Raw genomic sequence first — 19,299 nt, 5'->3', positions numbered from 1 at the left:
AACAATGCTTCCTCCATGTATATATATTCTCTAAGGGTGCGAACTTCACTTCACGTGGACATACTTCATTTGAAAAAGTAGCGTTTTTCTTTAAAATTCCTAACTTTATATCCACGTAATTACGTGGATTTGGTGCGAATAGACACAGCGTAAAAAAATATCACCAAAATGAGTAAAGCACATCCTCCAGAGCTGAAAAAGTGAGTAATTTTACATTTCCATCTATACAATCACAGGTACTTCCTTCTATACATGAAGGGACGTGTTTCTATATTCTTTGCCTCCAACAACAAAAACTAGGTTAAGTTTAACCTCCTTTTGCAAAATAATAACACGCTTTTTGTTATTCATAGGTATATGGACAAAAAACTGTCACGTGAGTATATTTTTTTATTTTCTAATCATTTGTAGATAAATCCTTTAAAATACTCATTGATTATTAACCACTTTGTTGTTGTGCAGTAAAATTGAATGGTGGTCGGCACGTCATTGGTATTTTGCGAGGCTTCGACCCTTTCATGAATATGGTAGTGGATGAAAGCATAGAGGAATGCAAAGACGGCACTAAAAACAGCATCGGCATGGTGGTGAGTTTCTTTTGCATAATCTGATTTAAATGTAAAAAAACAGTAGTTTAGTCTATTGTACAGTCATGTCTAAAAAAACTGTCGGTTTTTCTTTTAGGTGATTCGGGGCAATAGTATTATCATGATAGAGGCACTAGATCGAATATGATTAGTTTCATCATTAATTATTGAAGCGTTTACGGGAGCTTTAAGCTATGTGTACTATTTAATTTTAGTTAAACTTATTCCTGGATCATTCCACTTGATTTGCTGCCAATCATAATATGATAATAAAACTCTATCTTTTTTTCAACTTAAAAAATTTCTTGTTCTTATTTATTACTTCGTTCGATTCTTGTTTCTGTGATTACAGTTACGTACTTATATTAGATTTTAGAAAAAATTATTCTTACTCTAATATTTGAGACTATTACCTCCTGTACAATGTTACTAGTCTGACATTTGAGTAATAGTAATCTTTCTTATTTTTATTGACAAAGATATATGAAAAATTATCTATTTATGTAAATAGATATATTTGCTCAATATATTATCACATTTGAATCTCTATTCATATATGTATACATCGGAAAAAACACTAGCTACAGAAAATATTTGTGCAATCAATGGTATTAATGGTGGATCAACTAAATGACCAGAAATCAATATCAACAATTCCAAAGAATGTCGATAACTTACAAGGCACTCATGTGTGTTCAAGCAATTTTTCTGATATAAATAAATAGTATTTTTTAAGTTAAAAACGGATATTTTAATTGAATGTTTCATCATACAGTGAAGTGTTTTTTTATATTTGTATAATGAAGGTGTTTTAGATTGTATCACATCATAGTATTACAAAATATTTAGTACAATATTAACCTTTTCAGGGGCAGTAACAACTAGTATTATTATAAAGGTCTGATCAGGTAAACCTCTCTAAAATGCCAAGGCTAAAAATAAAAAATAAAACAGTCTTATCCGAGGCTTCAAAGGTTCTAAAACTTGAGTACAAACATCATGAAATCATTTGAGATAAGGTATTTGTACTGAAGTTATGTTAAAATTTTTTATTTTTTTATTTTAATAAAATCAAATGTACGTTATTAGTAATATTTCATTGAATATTTAAACATCATGGAAAATAATATGCCCCTAAAAAAGGCTTGGAGCTATGAGGAGTTGTAGTATCCAAGTGCGTATTCTCGAATCAAAAGAAAACTACTTCACAAATCTTTTCTTCTTTAGTCATCTTCATTGTTGATCCATTCAATCAATTTTTTCCAAATTTAACACAATTCATTCCGCTTTCAACTTGTTTTTTTCGTCATTTTTGTAATAAAAACTTTTATAAATTATTTAAACTACATACTAAACATTACCAGCAAATATCAACTCTATCACAGAGAATGTATATCAAATATTTTTTTACATCTTTAAAATTGAATTCACGCAACACTTAAAAAACGAAAAAAACTTTGTTTTATAAAACGTGTAACGACCAAGTTTGTATGCTTCCTCTCATTTATCCACGTCGATTATGTATTAGGTATATTAAAAAAGGATTATGCCAGTTTCTTCTAAAAAAAAAACGTTAGCTGTTGCAAATACGATCAAATAGAAAAAGTAGAAAAAAATGTTCTTGTTATAGTCCTGCGATTTATTTTAATACTTGGTAATTGTGATCTTGAATGATGCTCGACAGTGCCGCCGATGTATTAAATGCTACTGTTTTGGCCGAACTCGTTTTCAATTGCTTATCATTCAACAGTGAAGCTCTTTCATCATTATTTTTAATTTGAACATAATGTTTCGCTTCAACAACGTCTAAAGTTTCTAAACAGTCCCTAGAATTTCTCTCCAAACCGTTCACAATTTTCGTTTCGATAACAATCTTCGAGTCGCTTGCTTTATCTTCTACAAAATCTTCCGTGGCGTCATCATCGTCTTCCCTGACGGGCTCCACGTATTCTTCAAAACCTTCAAACTCGTTGCTCGTCTCAAGCTCTTCATCCTCAACTTTTTCATCATCTTCCTGTACAATAATTTCCTCTGTAACGTTTTCTTTTTCTTTAAATTTCTTACAATCACTAATTTCTGAAGATTTGTTTTGTTTTTGGTCAATACTGTTTCGAGATAAATTATCACTCGCCGAGACGATATCACCGCTTGGTAAATTCGATTTTCTCTTTTTACGCATAGACTCCGCTGTAAAATAAAAAAATAATCATCAAACATTCACAATATTATTGCAACAAACGGCTTAACGTACACTTGATCATACCTTTATTAAATTCGTTAAACCTAGACGGATTACAAGTTTTGCTGTGCTCAGTGTACTCGATCTTGCGATGAAACTTTTTACCACAGTCGAGACAGGGTGTAAACCTCATAGGGTAGTTGGCCACGTGTATCTGGTACTGTTTCTCGCTATCGAAGCGCCTCTCGCACACCTGGCACACAAAAAACTCTTTGGAACTTCGTCTTCGCGACGAGCTCCTCCTCGCCATCTCTTCTTGCTTGCCACTACTATTGTTATTATTATTATTACTCTCTGTCGCCGCTTCGTTCTTTGATAGGTCAAAATCTTTAATGGGATCATTTTCACCAGGTCGCAGAGTCATCTTTTCAAAGCCAGACTCGGAACGTCGTTTTGATATACCGTGTTCCAGCATCAGGTGCCTCATCATTTTCGATTTCGTTATCTGACGCTTGCACATCACACAAATCAGAAATCCGTGCTCTTTGCGCATGTGAAGGTCCAAACTACCGCAGGAATCAAAGTTTTCCTGGCAGTCGGTGCACTTTTGTCGTTCCTTGCTGTTGGGGCGCTTCAGGTGCTCTGCAAGCTTGCTCAAACTTGACAGTACTTTGTTACACATCTCGCATCTGACTTCGCCAGCAGTGTGCTCGGAGTTTTGGTGTTTCTTCATTGCGAACTTACTCACGAAGCCCCGACCGCACAGGCGACAGAAGAAATCGGGCTTGTTTTCGTGCTGCGCGATGTGCTGGCGACAGTACTCCAGTGACGTGAAGCATTTGGAACAGTGCGTGCAACGGAACCTAAGACGTTTCATTGGCTTCTTCGTGCCTTTTGCCTTTTTCAGCAGAGATACCTGTCTACGGTCGAAGTTGCTCGTACTGATGTCAATGGAGTTGTCGCTGTTGAGCAAAAGTTTTTTAGCTGGATGCTTGTTTGACTTCACCAGGCCAGAGAATTTGGGCGAAAGTGGTAGTGGTAGTAGTAAACTAGCTGTTGATCTTTCTTTCTCTCTTTCCATGCATGTTTCGTCTTTGGCGGGGGTTCCAAGCTCCTTATCCTCCTTGTTTCTTTTTTCGCTGTGAGCATTTTTCTCCTTTGGACTTTTCTCTTCCTCTGGGCTCTTCTTCGACTCGTTTTCATTGTTTTTAGTCTCCTCGTTTTTCATTTTTATCTTCAAAACATTGGGTTTCTTTAACTCCGTTACAACGGTTTTCTCTGGCGAATTATCTTCTGGTCTATTTTCTGCACAGAACGTTGGTGAGTCCTGCTTTTCATGCAGTAAGGACGGTATGGATTTTAGCTGGAGTATCGGCACAACTTTATAAGTTTTGTCTGGTAGGCTCATGTCATTAATTTTCTTCAGCTCGGCTTTGACTTCATTCTCCGGATTCAATTCTAAAAGCCCAAAATATCAGTGTAACAAAGTTGTATGATCGACTTATTTAACAGTAATCACTTTATCGACAAATTGTGTGTCATCAATGTTACTTGAGTCGATTTCACCAAACTCCCAACACACACTCTAAATCACTTTCAGACCAACAACATTTCAATTTGCTAACGAAAAATGTTCTCTAAACTTAAACTAAGGGTAAATTAAGTCTCTTTCCAGTACTTTTTAAAATATCAACTCAAATAACATTGATATTTAATCTAGGAGGTCAATTTCTGTCTCAAAAATAGATTATTATGTATAATTGAAAAAAAAAAGTCATGTTTGATATACCTGAAATATCTGTTGATTTAACATTGTTAACACTAGCCAGTTGTAACCCTGCATTAACCATAAACTCCTCTTGAGCTGTGAAATTAGAGTTACGCAAATCAACGGACTTTTCCTTGATCGAAACGTTTGCAGATTTATGATTGATCGAGTTGCGATTCGACACATCGATCTGAGCTTGATCAACGCTCCGTGATCCTTCCACGCTGTTGTTACTATTAGTTTCGCTGTTGTGCTGCTTGCTCTCAAGTTCGATGCGCTGCTTGCAGGACTCTATGATATTACATATCTTTTCGCTGGTCATATCCTTATCGTCGGTTTTCTTCCTCCTCCTTCTCCTGCGTCTCTTGATAATTTTCTGACTTTTGTGTTTGTTGGTGTTGTTGTTGTTGTTGTTGTTGTTACGATTAATGGTGCTTTTATTGATGAAACCGTTGTTACCGATGTAAAAATCTTTGTGACTACTGCTGAGAGGCAACAAACACGGCTTGACAATCTTAGGCGGAAAAGGTGGCATCTTGGGTATGATGATCAGCTCGTCGTTTTTGGACAGAGCTTCCATGGTTTTTGTTAAACCCACCACTGGATCAAGATAGTCGCTACTCCGCTTCGTCTTCGCCGCTTCGATCATTTGCAACTCCTTCTGGCGCATCCTATACTTGAACACCTCGGTAGGAGTGGCTGTGTTGTGTTGGTACACGTGTTTTCGCCGGCATTTTCTGTGGTCTAGTCTGATCTCATCGCCCAAAAAAGCGATACCACAGACGTCGCACAAGCTCGACTTCTCCCAACAATGCATCTCGACCGAAGTTACCTTGCCTTTATCGTGGTCTATGCTTAAAGCATCGCACTCGTTGTTCCCACAGTGCTTGTCCACCTTGGTATTGATATCCTCGCATTCGTCAATGTTGAGAGCCACTAACGGAGTAACCAGTCCATCCACATCTTTGAACTCTTCAACGTTTACAAGACATAACAAGCTCTCACAGGGCTCAAAGTGTCCGCATTCCTTTCGCTGGCGGACTACAGGCACGAGTAGGATCTCGGACTTGCCATTGTTCTTTGAGGGTAAAAGATTCTCCGTCTCGTTTGTCGACTCGATTACGCGAATGGACACCTCTGGCTTTGCTGATGATGCTGCTAGGCTGTCCTGCTGATGGTCTTTGTCGTGGGGTGCATTGCTGCTGCTACTGTTGGTCTTGTCGGCAGTGTAGGTTGAGCTGTTGCTGTTGTTGCAGTCGCTCGATCGGACCATTTTAAAGGCTGTAGGCGAATTCGTCCTTGGGATGGCATGGATGACGATGTTTGGCTGGTTGAAGAGTCGCCGCACCGACTCTGACTTTAGGACCTGTAAACAGTGGTCTTTTATATTGTTTGTTTAAGGAACGTGAGTATGTGACTTTGAGAACGGCAGTTGTTCCATCAGAGAATTATTTTATGTGTGACATTGGAAAAATACGGAAACCTAATCTTTTATGTATTGTGATGAGTTGTTTACAATTTTTTTGTGCATAATTTTATCCTGTAAGTAATAATTGTGAAAAAAAGACAAACAATTGGCTAGTTTACAAAAACGATGTATGGATATAAAAAAAAAAAAAAAAAAAAAAAAAAAAATCAACCGAGCAAAAAAGGAGATAGGTGATAAAATATATATAGTACGAGGCTGAGGCAAGTAACAGAAAAAATACAGGAAGTTTGTCTGAAAAAATCAATACTGTAACAGTGGATTTAGCTGGTAATTAAATTATGCTTTCTATTATTACTTCTCAAAAAGTGGCAACCTACATACTATACATGTTAGCTTTCATGCGAAACTTGTGTCTTAATAAATTTACGCAATCATTCATTAAATAATCAATTTGTAAGAAACATAAAAAAAAAAGAAAAAAAAAAAAATTCGTCTCGATAAAAACAGACCGACACTGCCATCTATCACGCAATTACGCTGCATTGAATTATTAAAAAATTTGAGCATTTTTTTTTTATTTTTCTCTGTGCAAATTATTTAAAACTAAAAAAATTTGACAAATAAACGCTATTATTTACAAGAGCTATAAATTAAATGGGAAAAAATTCAACCGTCACGACGTTGCGTATTTATGAAAAAAAGGGACACACGTTTTCGGAAAAAACATACGACCGAACAACAAAAAAAAAGAGAGAAAAATTGCTCGATCCATACGCTTATTATATACATTATGCGTGATCTATGCATCAAAATTGCGCGGATAAACCCGTTCGAACACTTCGAACAGTTCGAACAACCCGCTCGCGCACACACGCACACAACATAACAAAACTCTCGTGTGCGCACTGCTCGAGTTCAACGGGCGAAAAAAATTAACAAACAAGCATTATTAACACTAACATTGTGAGCATTTTACCAACCTGGTTGAGCTTGGGGCTTGCCGGAACAGTAGCAACAGCACCAGTTGGACAGGCAATGGTCGGACTACTGTTACTGTTATTATGATTGTAAGAGGCCTGCTGGAGGCTATTCGAGACGGTGGCCATTATTAACATACCTAGCCGCCTTTCATTTGAAACACACTGCGCACTTGTACTTACTTTGTATTTGAGCTACAATCTTTCGAACTCTCTGAAGCACCTACTCGTGCATGCAGAGTGACCGTAAAAAATGTTCTTCGCGTGAATACTGATACTCGAGAAGGAACAAGTTTTGTTCACTAGCACCATAGTTATTACTACTTATACTGATGACGGTTCACCCGAGAAGAAATCGCCGACTTTAATGAACACTTAAGTACACACGTATATACACTTACTTACTTTAATTATGTAAATATCTCTTTCTCTCTCACGTTCAGTCGAGCGAGTGTTAATTACTCAAGTAAAAATGAATATCACAAATAGTTCGATTGTGTAACAGGAAGTAAAGTAATTATACCTACTGTACAACAGAAAAAGCACTGAATAATGAATGCACCTATCTACTTAGATATTCTGGCCACGAGGCCCCACTGATTAAAAAAAAAAAAAAAAAAAAAAAAAAGAAAAGAAAGTTGACAGCCAACATCAAAAATGTACGTGTATAATTTTAAAGAGCTATAGGTTAGGTCATGACAGAAAGTTGAAGATAGATATTGTCTGCGAGATTATGGTTTACGGCTCGTCCCTTCCCCGGAGAAGAGGACGAGGAGGACTATAAGGTACTCTCGCGGCCTCGCCGAGCCCTGTCAAAGAGTGCCCCTGCCACCTGCCCTCCTCCCTTCTCTTCCCCCGCGATACATTTAATATATATTATATATACATTTTATCCCTTCTCTCTCTCCAACCCACCCTCTCTGCTCTCTCGCGCTCGCGCGCGCGCTGCTTCCTATACCTATATACATTGTACACATAATATACTCGCTGTTGCGTATGTATATTTAACTGGTGATAGTGTGTGTGTGTGTGTGTGAGCTGCCCAGGTAAAAATCATTGTCTCTGCATGCAGATTTCTGATAGTAAGTGTAGTAGTTTATTATCACCGCGTATATAAACCCGCAGCTGAATCGACATAAACCTAATCTATAAGTACTATTCGTCGCGCTACATAGATTAGGGTCTCGCTACATAAAGAGAGAGAGAGAGAAAGAGTGAGAAAATATACAACCGCGAGAGTATGAAAATCGTAAGCCGGGGGCAGTCGTCCTCTCTCTCCCTGACTTGTCCCCTCTCCCCCCGGGAGTAAACTCAAAAAGAGGGGAGGTCAGTCTATCTCTCTCTCTCTGCAAACTGTATATTATATATAATAAATATTCGCAATTGTGTATACATACAATATGTTATATATGTTTGATAAAAAGAGAAAGAGAGAAATATGAAAAGTGCGCGGTGCGCGCCTCTCTCTCTCTCTCTGTCTACCTGCGGATGCGGGAGAAGGAAGGGAGATTTTTAATTTATTTATATACATTCTACACATAAGTACGTGTTACTCGATTCCAAAAGCCTCTCTTCAGCCACAGTATTCATGAGGGTAGGGCTGGAAGCAATAAATATATAAATACTGTAATTGTCGACAATTGATTTTGCGCCTATTTAATATTGTTTATTTTATTTATTTTTTTTTAATTGACCGCTAGTGTAACGTCAGATATCTTTTTTTTTTAGATGACAGAGAGTTATGGATCAGAAACCGAAAATCGTAAACATTACGATAACTGGATCAACAGTGTTGATGGCAGACTACATACGTGAGTATAAGTGATCGACTGTTTTTTTTTTTTTTAATAGTGTAAAAATCTTGTGAGATGATTGGATTTTCGTCGATATTCATTACAGTTTTCGCAACAAATCAGATTTTGTACATTAATGGGGTTGATCGTTTGAACGATTTCAAAAATAGCTATTTTTACGGCTTGAAACCGTTGATATTGAAAGATAAATACGACACGGATTATTTTAATCGTCAGCGCGAAGAGTTGAAGAAATTTTTGACCGAAAAAGTAGTGGAAAAGGTCACTCTTATACTTTTGGATCAAGAGACTAGAAGAATCTACGAAGAGTGGCATTTTGAAATTGATTATGACAAAGCGGAAACGTCAAAGGAAGTCTGGAATAACGAGGGGAGAGGCATATTTGCGGATGCGGAAGACGAGAGGATTATACAGAGGAAAATTCTCTCACTTTATCGTCAAATTTTAGGTAAAATTTTTTTTTTCCATACACGCAACTTATACGTGGTATAAATCGTTGCCTATAAAAGAAGGAAATTTAGCACATGCACATAGAGGTTTATTTCTAATAATTTATTGATTTGTCGTACGCAGAATCTGTTAACGTTTTACCAATATTGGATTGTGATAACTGTGCTTTTGACATCGAGGCCAAAATTAAGGTAAAATTTTCGTTGGATAGATATAAACAATGGACACTGCTGAGGACCCTCAAATTATTGTAAATATTTATTCTCAAGAATCTTTCTGTTTGATTGAATCTGAGCACGTAGGTTGGATGAACTATGCTGATAACTTCAGGCAATAATATATTATATACATGCTGTACAATTTTTTAAACATGAGATTTTTTTGTACCCAATTTAGTACGTTTTAAAGAAAAAAAAAAAAAAAATCATCATGGCGCCATACAAACAATTGTGTGATTATTTTATTTGTGTTTACTTTTCAATAATTTTTTTTAATCCTCTATTTTCAATAAAAACTGTATCAATCCTATCAAGATAAGTAGTATGTGTAAGTTGTATTTAATCTTTTCGTGAGTCATTACAAGAAGTATAATGTGAAAATATATGTGTTAAACTAAATAAAATATTACTCTTAAGTAAACAGTTGTAAGGCTGCAGAAAAATCACACATTATATATAAACCGTACACTTTTTATTGTTAAATATAAGATGTTAAATGACCAACTTATAATTGATTTTGTTATTCGTTATTACATTTGGCTGCATTGACATCGTATCATACGATTCGTACGGGTTGTCTCCATGGCACAAATACTTGTAGACTATCCAGTTCTAGTAACGGCAGTAATATGCCCAGTACTGGTACAGTAGTACACTGCATAAACAAGCAGACAGCCGCTTTCGATGCTATTCGTTTTAAGGTCCATTTTCATGGACGTTGTAGTTTTCATGATGTTTTCAGCGTCTTTTGGCTTCGTGACACAAACAACACGAAACAACAGTTGTTTTACATATACCAACGGAGGTGTTTTTTCAAGGAAAGTCAAAAGCAAACTACCTTACCAACAGTTGTTTTTTGTTACTTGATGCCCCTGTACTATTTTTCTGTACAGAAAAATAGTTATATGGTACGGACCCTGATGGTAGACGCGGAAAACTATAGCGTTCATGGAAATGCACCTTTATTTACCGGCCTGCACCAGCATGTTTTGTATACGATTTGCCTGATCAGACCAAAGTCTGCTGAAGTTTCGAAGTTTATCGATCATTATGGACCTATACTTATTGAGTTATCAACTATTTAAGTGATCGTTTTGTAAGTAAACAGTATTTTAGTAGAGTACTTACCTCTGTAAGTTTTGTGTGCCTCTTGGATCTTATAGTCATGTGTGCAACGCACAACTTCATTATTTTAAAAGTTACTCAATCCGTCACACTTTTTGGTGCCTCTTTACATAATATATACAGGGTACGCAATGAACAGTATCCTGCACCAAAGGGGCGTCTTACCATCTAGAGACTGGGAAAAATCTACGTATTACGACTTGGATCTTTATATATGTAAAAACTCAATAATTAAGAGTATGAAAAAATCACTCGACAAGTTAGAAAAATGTCTCCAAGATAAATCGGTCAAAAGAATAAATCTAGCCTTATTCAATCAGGACAGTGGAGAAGTTATTGAAAAATGGAAGTTCAAGATATAATATGAAACAACAGCTAGTGGTGCTGTTGATAATGGAACTAAAAATGTCAATAAAATTAAAAAAGAAATATGCGTGGTGTTGCGCCAAATTTTAGGTGAGCAATCGAGTTCAAAAATGTTATTCACATCCACATGTTACTTGAAACAAATTTTTTTCTGGAGCTTCAGCAATTCTGCCCATGTTAGAGAATAACTTAGGTTTCAAAGTGACTGCAGGAGCAAGATTCGGATGTGTACTGGAAGGATGTTGCTGCTCTAAAAATAAGACTAAAAAGAAAAGGCTTCAAAAGACAAATCAAAAGTTAGATCTTAGATCTTTCTTTACATCTGTACATAAAATAAATACATAAGTTTGTTATCAAGATAGTTAAAAACTCAAGTTTGGTCATGAAACAAGTAAGTAATTTAAAGTCATCAAACTTTGAATACTATTGTAATGAATATTGATTCTAGCTAGTACTTAATTTTTTTCTAATTTTTGTGTTTGGGAACACCAAAAGTAATCTCTTTTCTCGTCAAATAAAAGCTTATTTTTGATAAAATTTTGTAACAATTATTTAAACAACGGTTATTTTAAACAAATTCAAAATACAAAACGACTATTACTTGTTGGACAAGTTTTTTTGTAAACAAAATAATTAGCAATGGTTTCAATGAATGCAGTGCACTTGTTAAAGTACACCATGGGAATTTCTCAGACTAAATGTAGAAATCAGCATCGCTTATTGAACCTGTATTGGTATACATATATGCTAAAAAGGTTTAGTAAGAGTAGACGTAGAAAAAAATTTGAAAGATGAAAACTGAAAGAGAGCGCCACACTTTCAGAGCCCTTATTTTGAAAAAAAAAAAAAAAAACTTGCACAAGAATCTGTTCTCTACTATGATTTAGGAGCTATACGAGTAGTCAAAGACAGAATATGTTAAGTAGGTACAAATAAATTAAAGTATTTGTTCATTACTGCTGTCTAGTTCTGAAGGTATTTTGTAGTATTTATTTTTTGTAGAAGGTATTTGTATTATTTACAGTAGGAAAATTTTTTTTGCGTGTTATTGTCTATATAAAATTTGTATTTAAAATTCAATGCAACCCCACATTGAATAAGAAAGTTTTTTTTTACCATATTTTATTGGCACAAATAAATTAAATCTAGCATAGAAAATGATAGTTTTTAATGCAAACTGGGTTATGATATTTAGGAATACATAAAATAATACAAGTGGGAGGATGTATTAAATATAGAACACGAAATTTTATTGAAAAATCTTTTGATGTATAAATTTTTTTTTACATCAGCTGCAGAATATACTAGTATTCGCTTCATTTGCTAGTCATTTTTTTCATAGCGATACATAAGCAAAACTTGTTTTCGTAAGCTGCCTTGAAATATATTTACAGTAGGTGACTCGTTTTGATGATTGTCGGTATGAATAACGTCGAATGCAACTACGAGACGAAAAAAGATAAGAAGAAACTTACAACGCTGACAGCTAACGCTAAATACGTACACGAGAAAAAAAAGTTTTGTCAAATGCAACAGTGATCCTTTTCACGTAGGAACTAGATTTACGTAAAATACCATGTGTTTAACTCAGATTTTCGATGGATCTTTATTTAGCAGTCATTGATTTCAAAATGTAAATGCTTTGAACTTATCGTAAACGTAGGTGACAAAACTTCTTTTCCTTTTCTCGGGTTTCCACGGAACGTCAAATTCATATCTACAACGAGAAAAATCGTGTCAAAAAAAAAGTTCAGTAAACGTTGCCCGCGCATTTTACAGTAAGTCGTGAAAAACAAACGTGAGTATATAAACATATGTACACAAATTTCACACATCAGTCAAAATAATGTTGCTAAGTCTTACATTGAAAGACCAGTATCGGAGAAGAAAAATAGCCTTAAAGTAAATTTACAGGACAATAGGTTTTGCATGAACAGTAAATGGCGAATAAAATAAAATAATCGCACAATATGATTAATCAGATCTTTTTCTCGATCAGCTGAAATGCTACACTCAATCCTTTTACACATATATACTTGCACGCATATATCACAGAAACTTTAGTTTTTTCATTTATTAATTTTTATATTTTGCGCAGCATAAAAATATGTCCTTTTATAGTACAATTACTATACACGATTTCTTGTTTGAAAAAGCCTTATTATCTGTGACGCCCATTTTATTCCATAAAATTAACAATTATTGATTCACACAATTTGCTTTGCGGAAAAAAATGTATTGATTTCTATGTACAATTGGATGCACCTTTATGTTTTCATCTTTTTTTATCTATTTACATAGTTATCTCTTTGTGTATCGAACAACTGACAAAAATATATATCAGCGTCAGTCGAGCACCGAACGATTTGGTATTGCCTATAATCGTGAATTTCCAGCTTGGAAAATAAATTGTCTTAAAGCAGTCGTTTCTCTTAAATTTTAGTCAAAGACTAGAATTATTTTATATTCGACATTGACAGTGGTTCTAGCTCTTTTTTAATTACATCGTACGGCATATTGTATTGTACGAAACGACGTATAGTTACGCTATTGTCTGTAAAATCAATATTTATTGATTACTGCTTTTTTTTTTTTTAATATTTACTTATCGATTTATAACATTCAACATAAACTGGTTCTTAAGGAAAGATCGTTTCTTGTGCACAACGCAATACTGTACAAAAATACAAATATTTCCAGCTGCACAATTGTGACATTTAAAGAGGAAAAATTCCTGCACACTTAAAGTTAAAAACGATCTATCATTTAAGTAGGTTTTTTTTTTTATAATAGCTGCCTTTCAAACTCGCAACAAACGACTAATAAAATTAACTTACCTCTACGGTGTAAAAAAAAGGACGAATGTATACAAAAAAAAAAAACAAAGCCGTTTGTTTGTTTTATGACTGTACGAAAAACATAAAAAGTGGTGTTCCAATTTATTTCTTCGCTCCAGAGTTCGTAGTTGTTTGCGGCTTCTTTTTCGTCAAAGTACCCGAGCCCGTACCAATAACCTTCTCTGATTGCTCGAATTTCTGCTGCAATGACGCTACGTTCGACTTGCCGGCCGGCACTTTTTGCGGCACACCGGCCGCCGTTTTGGTCTCCTTCGTGGTCGTTTTCGCTGTATCAATCCTCTGCTCGGCGAAGCTAGCTGCCTTGGTAAGTAGATTCGATGGTTTCGGTGGCATTTTCACGCTCTTCTGGCGCGGCGTTGTCGTTGTGCGTGGTTTGCTGCTCAAGACGTCCGGCGTCTTTTGGGCAGTTTGATTGCAACTCGACACAATATCAGGACTATTACTGCTGTTGCTGCTCGTTTTTCCATCCTTGGACGCGTCGCTTTTTGAGCTCTTCAGACTGGAGTCTGAATTTTGCCGGCTGGTCGGCCTACTACCGCCACTTGTCATAACAAGTTCGTTGCTGTTTTGCCTTGGCGATTTCTGCCTACTTATACTGGGCGGAGTTTTCGTACGACTAAACGTTGGTTTGGTTGGTAGTGTCGTTGCTGTAGTCGTTTGTTGCGAATCATCCTTTTTCTTATCTGACACTTTGTCAACAATCGCTGGGTTGACTACTACTGGTGCGCTTTCGTGCGTGGCAGAAGTTTTAGCTGTTGTCTCGGGTCGCTTGTCGTGGACATTGATGGCAGATGGGTGCACGTATCCCAAGCTCGTGGTCGAGCACACACTGCTCGGGGATTTGTAGTGCAGCGTTGAAACATCGGTATTGCTGCTGCTCAGAGAAAAAGCCTCCTCCGGCTTCTGGTGCTTGGGGCTCAGTTTGTCAGTCGAGTAGATAGAGTCAAAGTTTCTGTTCGAAATTTCCGAGACGATCTCACTGAGCAGACCCATTGAATCTGAGCCGGACGATGTTCTGCTATCAACCTCGTCTGCGCCCGTGTTTGCCACGAACACCGGCCTTACAACTTTGGGCGTTTTGTACTCATTGTCCGTAGTTACAGTTGTCGGTCTCTTAAGCTTCTTCTCGGGCACAGCCTCCTCTATGACAGCGTATATGTTGTCGTTAGAGGGTAACTCCTCGACTATCTTTCCCAGATTGGCCGTTTCTCCCGAGGAGGTTAGGTTCATGCAATCTTCGTAAGTTTCCTTAGGTTTCCCCGCAAGCCTGAGCGCGGCCGGGTTTTGGTACCCTGGGACTCCTGGTATCTTGGTTGGCGAAACATCAAGCTTCGCTGGCGGTGGTCCCGGTGGTGGAGAGGTCGGCCTTACCCTGGCTGGTATGCTGGTGGGCCTCTTGCCGTTCGGATGCCTCATCGATCCGAACGAGTGTATAGTCGGCCTGGAACGCTGCTCCTTGCTGGTGTCGCGCATCGACTGGGTGCGCGCAACTTTTCGCGATGGCAAAGTGGCTTCGGTGTCACCGTTGGGTTCGGGCTTGACCGGTATCGCTGGTACGGGTATCTCGATCTCGCGCTGCGGTATGGGAGCTGAGATCTTGAGGCTGCGTAAGATTTCTTTGTCCATAACCTTGCTCGCCTTCAGATGGTGGCTCCTAGGCAGCGAGTTGGCGCTGTAACGCGAGGGTCCAGTCGTCGTGTCGCTTTTGCCACCTGGGTAGAGCATCGAGGCAATCCTGGTGAGGGTACTGTTGCTGCCGGCCGGCATCTTTTCGGCTGAGCCGCGCCGACGATCGTTTTCCACCGGTGTTTCAGGACTCGCGCTTACCGGCCGTTCTGCCTGAAACTTGCATGGGACTTCAGGGGCCGGCCTCGTGGGCAGCTTTAGGTCCAAGTTCGTGCAGGTGGTGGCAGCGAGTACGGGACTGCTGATCAACGGCCGGGCCGTACTGCCGGCGTTCGGTGGTGGCAACATGGGTGGGTTCTCCGATGCCGGTTGTGGCTCCTCGGGGGCCGGTCTCTGGGGTAGGCTGTTGACACGCTGCGAAGCTGGCATACAGTTCGTTTTAATTGGCACGATAGAGGGCTCGTTCCACGAGGGCGGTGGTGGAGCTGGCCGCGTGATTGGTGCTTGAAGGGGTGCAGCTAGTTGCGCGGGATCAGCTGCAGGCACCGATCGTGACAGTGGCGTGATGCTGAAGCCCTTGAATTGACCGAAAAAATTGTTGTTGAATCGCTCGTCGGTGTCGCACTTGGGCAGTAGAGGGTCTTGGGCAGCGATGCTGGAATCTATGCTGTCGATTCCAAGAGGGCGTTGCCCACGCTCGATCGTTTTGATCGGTAGGCTGCCGTTGCCGGTTCGTGGGTGGTGATTGGTTGATGAATGATGGTGGTAGCCAAAATTGCGGGTCAACCTGCAAAGAGATATAGAGGCGATCGGTTAAGCGGTTGGAGGATGGTTGGTGAAGGGTGAGGTGCAAGCCACATTTACACACTGACACGTTTTCTATTACATGTACGAACGGCACTATAATTGCTGAACCTATTTTATAAATTGTATAGAACCAAAAAATGCGAATTGATGCTTGAACATTTCTAATGAAATCTCCTTTACATTTAACTTTAATGAATTTGAAAAAGATTTTGGGCTGTTGTTTGTTTCTTAAGATACGTAATAATTTTATTTATTGAAGTAAGTTTTTGAAATTCAAATGTATTTGTTACTTTTATTCAATACCATGCGAAGAAAATTCTTGCAAAGAAAACGTTCAATTTAGAAACGTATATAGTTTACTAAAATTGTAAGTTTTGGTCGTACAAGAATTAACAAATTTAACCCCAATTGACATGCAAAACACGCATAGCTAGCATTTCAATAAAATAGTGCAGGTTTGTTTGTTAATGGAAAAAAAGTTAGTAGCAAGCCACAACAAAAACGTGTAAAGATACGATAATTTTTTAAAATTAGAATCAGTAATAAAGGTACATTGGAAAGAAACGAGACCAACACGAAAATTCAATTTTATGAATTGTTTTTTCATCACATTTATTGGAAAATAAAAAGAGAATGGAAAAACAAATTATACAAGGTAAAACTCTGTTTTTAGACGTTTTGGCGAGATATGCGCTCTTCAAACGCTTTGCTGTTACTAAACAATAGTTTCCAAAATATTGCGTATTTATATTTTTTTTATTGAAACCTATAGTTGAGCACAATACTATTTATCTAGCCATTACTTGTTACATATCATTCGATTCATTTATAAAATATTATTCTCAATCAGTTCATGCATATGTTAAATTAATAAATACATAATACTGGTTCTCACAAAAAACCAGTTCAACAAGGCAATAATAAGTGTAATCATTAATATAAAAAAATATAAAAAAATAACAAAGACTAAAAAAGATAAATTAAAAAAAAAGTAAAGATGAAGAGCAGTCCTTAAGAGTTAATAAATACACTACTGTAAATGATTCGAAGAGAAGAGCACACGTGCATGCAAAGAGAATGCTCTCTTTGATACAACACAAACGTAGCACAAACTACTCATGCACTTATAAAACTAATGTCATGCTCGCTTGCATGTTATCCTCTTATTATATATATATATATATATGATTTAGTTATTGTTGCATAAAGTTGTGTTTATGCGAATTGTGTCGCCATTAATAAACTAGATTGTTTCTTTGATGTTTTACGCTATTAAAATAAGTGATCTACGATTATATATATATTACAACAGTATCTAGTCCACTAACATAGTTGTTTAACTAAAAGAGAACAAATTATATAGAATATATAATAATTATGTAATAATGACTTAAAGCTTTTTGTTTTTTTAATCTAAATTAAATTACATGCGTATGTATAACGTAAGTAGTTTGATCAATTATTAATAATATGCGTATAAGTTAAGTCAGATCACAGACTGTTAGCACATTTGGCAAAGTAATAGCTTAAAATTTATATTTGAACAGTTGAAGTACTAAAACAACTTTTTTTTTTTTTTTTTTTTTTTTTTTTTTTTCTTAGAGCAAATTTTTCTGTGATTTTATTCTCGTCTAAAACATTCCAATTTGAGGTACTCTGTGCGTATACTATTTAGTTAGTCATCTTCTCGTCTCTTTTATTTTGTTCGTTTTGTATAATCTCTATGAACCCCGACAAGTATTAACAACAGTATACAGTCTTATATTAAATGTCAATTTTTTCATTAATCAACTATTTGTATCATTTAATAATGACTTTGTCACACCCATCTGTCTCGGCTGCAACGATAGTACCGAAAAAACACGTCCTTCACGATCAGATGGATCAACCATCTGAGAATACTCCACACATTTTCTCTTTTTATGGTAATCTAAACGACGATCTCGTGTACTTAGCGATTATTTGGTTCAAAGCGTCAAGGTAACGGTGGCGGAGGTGGCGGCTTATGGTAAAACGGAGCCGGCGGCTTAATCGGCATCGGACCGGCACCTCGTTGTAGCTGGCCGAACTCGCGGTTCTGCTGCTTCGACGAGAGTCCCTTGAAATCGGCGGGTAGGGTACCATCGTTCTGCAGCTGTGCCACGTACTCGGCCAGTTTAATGCCCAATTCGGTCTTCAAGGGACTCCGTCGTTTTGTGGGATCACGCGCTACATTGACGGTAGCGGCGCTGGCAACACCGGTAGTAAAATTGTTCGAGTTATCGCCCGAGCGCCGCCTGTATTCGATTTCACTGCTCTGGTTGATCACGTCGGGATTCGTCGTAGAGACAAGGTCGCGTTTGACTATGTGGATTTTGTCGCGGGGCAAGGTCCCGCTAATAGAATACACTGGTTTGGCAGTAGTCGCGGTGGTGGTGGTGGTGGTGGTGGATTTTTTTGCTTTTTTGCAGCCCGGCATTAAACTACGGGGTGAAGAGTAGGAGAAGAAGAAGAGACTCTTTTTTCTCGGCCATCGAGACCGCAAGCAGTTGGCTTTGCTGTCGCATACGTACGTCGAAATCGGATTGCCGGGTCCGGTCTTTGTCCAGTGCTTCATGTCCTTGCTCTTGTGACGCGCGAGCCAGATCGCCACCCAGATCAGGGAGCAGACGGGCACGATGCCCAGGAAGGTGATGTACAGGAACATGATGTACTCGCTTCTTGCTGCAATGGGACATCAAAAGTTAAATTATTATTATTATTATTATTATTTATGTATTTTTTGGTAAACAACATAAATTGGCATGAACCATCAACGACTTATTTTGCCGATAAAAATTACCATTTGGATCTCCGGCAGGTCCACTGTCGACGGAACCACCGACCCCAGCCTCGGTGCAATCTGGTGGCAAATAGCCTTGAGTGCAGTGGCAGTGGCCCAAACTGTTGCAAACCCCGTTCCCGTTGCAGTCGCTAGAGCAGGCTCTGTCGCTCTGGGACGTGACTCGTTGTAACTCCGAGACCGGCATGCACTTCTGGTTCACGCATATCTAAGGATACAATGTAAATGGTTTTCATTTTTAACAAAATGTTTATTTTTATGCATCATATTTGGG

The 19,299-nt window shown here is 37.8% G+C and overlaps 4 protein-coding genes across 9 annotated transcripts in view; 2 read left to right on the top strand and 2 right to left on the bottom strand.

The window, feature by feature from the left end:
- On the top strand, positions 1–888 carry SNRPG (small nuclear ribonucleoprotein G). Its single transcript, XM_014360789.2, has 4 exons — positions 1–200; positions 354–376; positions 463–587; positions 685–888. Exons 1-4 carry the CDS (start codon positions 169–171, stop codon positions 733–735), a joined length of 231 nt encoding a protein of 76 aa, XP_014216275.1. The 5' UTR covers positions 1–168; the 3' UTR covers positions 736–888.
- Positions 889–897: 9 nt separating this feature from the next.
- Positions 898–7,547, bottom strand: LOC106645037 (uncharacterized). Its single transcript, XM_014360788.2, has 4 exons — positions 6,944–7,547; positions 4,556–5,900; positions 2,851–4,224; positions 898–2,774 (listed from the first exon to the last, which is right to left on the bottom strand). The coding sequence occupies exons 1-4, from the start codon at positions 7,076–7,078 to the stop codon at positions 2,227–2,229; spliced, it is 3,402 nt and encodes a 1,133-aa protein (XP_014216274.2). The 5' UTR covers positions 7,079–7,547; the 3' UTR covers positions 898–2,226.
- LOC106645044 (mitotic spindle assembly checkpoint protein MAD2A) lies at positions 7,009–9,906 on the top strand. 5 transcript variants are annotated; one of them, XM_089590117.1, is made up of 4 exons: positions 7,009–7,319; positions 8,669–8,751; positions 8,840–9,202; positions 9,328–9,906. In XM_089590117.1, exons 2-4 carry the CDS (start codon positions 8,682–8,684, stop codon positions 9,456–9,458), a joined length of 564 nt encoding a protein of 187 aa, XP_089446243.1. In that variant the 5' UTR covers positions 7,009–7,319; positions 8,669–8,681; the 3' UTR covers positions 9,459–9,906. The 5 variants fall into 5 exon arrangements, with proteins under 5 accessions (XP_089446243.1, XP_089446242.1, XP_089446244.1 ...); XM_089590116.1 differs by having other exon boundaries at positions 7,009–7,327; XM_089590118.1 differs by lacking the exon at positions 7,009–7,319 and adding an exon at positions 7,707–7,725.
- A 2,298-nt stretch (positions 9,907–12,204) lies between these two features.
- Positions 12,205–19,299, bottom strand: part of Meltrin (disintegrin and metalloproteinase domain-containing protein meltrin) — a 110,073-nt gene continuing 102,978 nt past the window's right edge. For both annotated transcript variants that reach the window (XM_089590623.1, XM_089590624.1), the window contains 3 exons: positions 19,026–19,233; positions 18,757–18,907; positions 12,205–16,184 (listed from right to left, as the gene is read on the bottom strand). In XM_089590623.1, coding sequence (XP_089446749.1) covers positions 13,853–16,184; positions 18,757–18,907; positions 19,026–19,233 — 2,691 coding nt within the window. In that variant the 3' untranslated portion in view covers positions 12,205–13,852. The remainder of the gene's footprint in view (positions 16,185–18,756; positions 18,908–19,025; positions 19,234–19,299) is intronic.

This window comes from Copidosoma floridanum, unplaced genomic scaffold (assembly GCF_036245765.1).
Source record: "Copidosoma floridanum isolate Cflo_tuat_1 unplaced genomic scaffold, Cflo_Japanese_pri ptg000012l, whole genome shotgun sequence".
Classification (NCBI taxonomy): Eukaryota; Metazoa; Arthropoda; class Insecta; order Hymenoptera; family Encyrtidae; genus Copidosoma; species Copidosoma floridanum.
Note: the sequence above shows the minus strand (reverse complement) of the source record. Positions and strands in the feature narration are given on the sequence as shown.

Bases quoted from the DNA above. Each gene is read 5' to 3' on its own strand.
- SNRPG (XM_014360789.2), top strand. From the start codon at position 169: ATGAGTAAAGCACATCCTCCAGAGCTGAAAAA. The intron at 377-462 runs GTGAGTATATTT...GTTGTTGTGCAG, and splicing joins TATGGACAAAAAACTGTCAC to TAAAATTGAATGGTGGTCGG. The intron at 588-684 runs GTGAGTTTCTTT...TTTTTCTTTTAG, and splicing joins AAAACAGCATCGGCATGGTG to GTGATTCGGGGCAATAGTAT.
- LOC106645037 (XM_014360788.2), bottom strand. From the start codon at position 7,078: ATGTTAATAATGGCCACCGTCTCGAATAGCCTCCAGCAGGCCTCTTAC. The intron at 4,225-4,555 runs GTATATCAAACA...TTGGGCTTTTAG, and splicing joins TAAATCAACAGATATTTCAG to AATTGAATCCGGAGAATGAA. The intron at 2,775-2,850 runs GTATGATCAAGT...TTTATTTTACAG, and splicing joins GTTTAACGAATTTAATAAAG to CGGAGTCTATGCGTAAAAAG.
- LOC106645044 (XM_089590117.1), top strand. From the start codon at position 8,682: ATGGATCAGAAACCGAAAATCGTAAACATTACGATAACTGGATCAACA. The intron at 8,752-8,839 runs GTGAGTATAAGT...TATTCATTACAG, and splicing joins GTTGATGGCAGACTACATAC to TTTTCGCAACAAATCAGATT. The intron at 9,203-9,327 runs GTAAAATTTTTT...TGTCGTACGCAG, and splicing joins ACTTTATCGTCAAATTTTAG to AATCTGTTAACGTTTTACCA.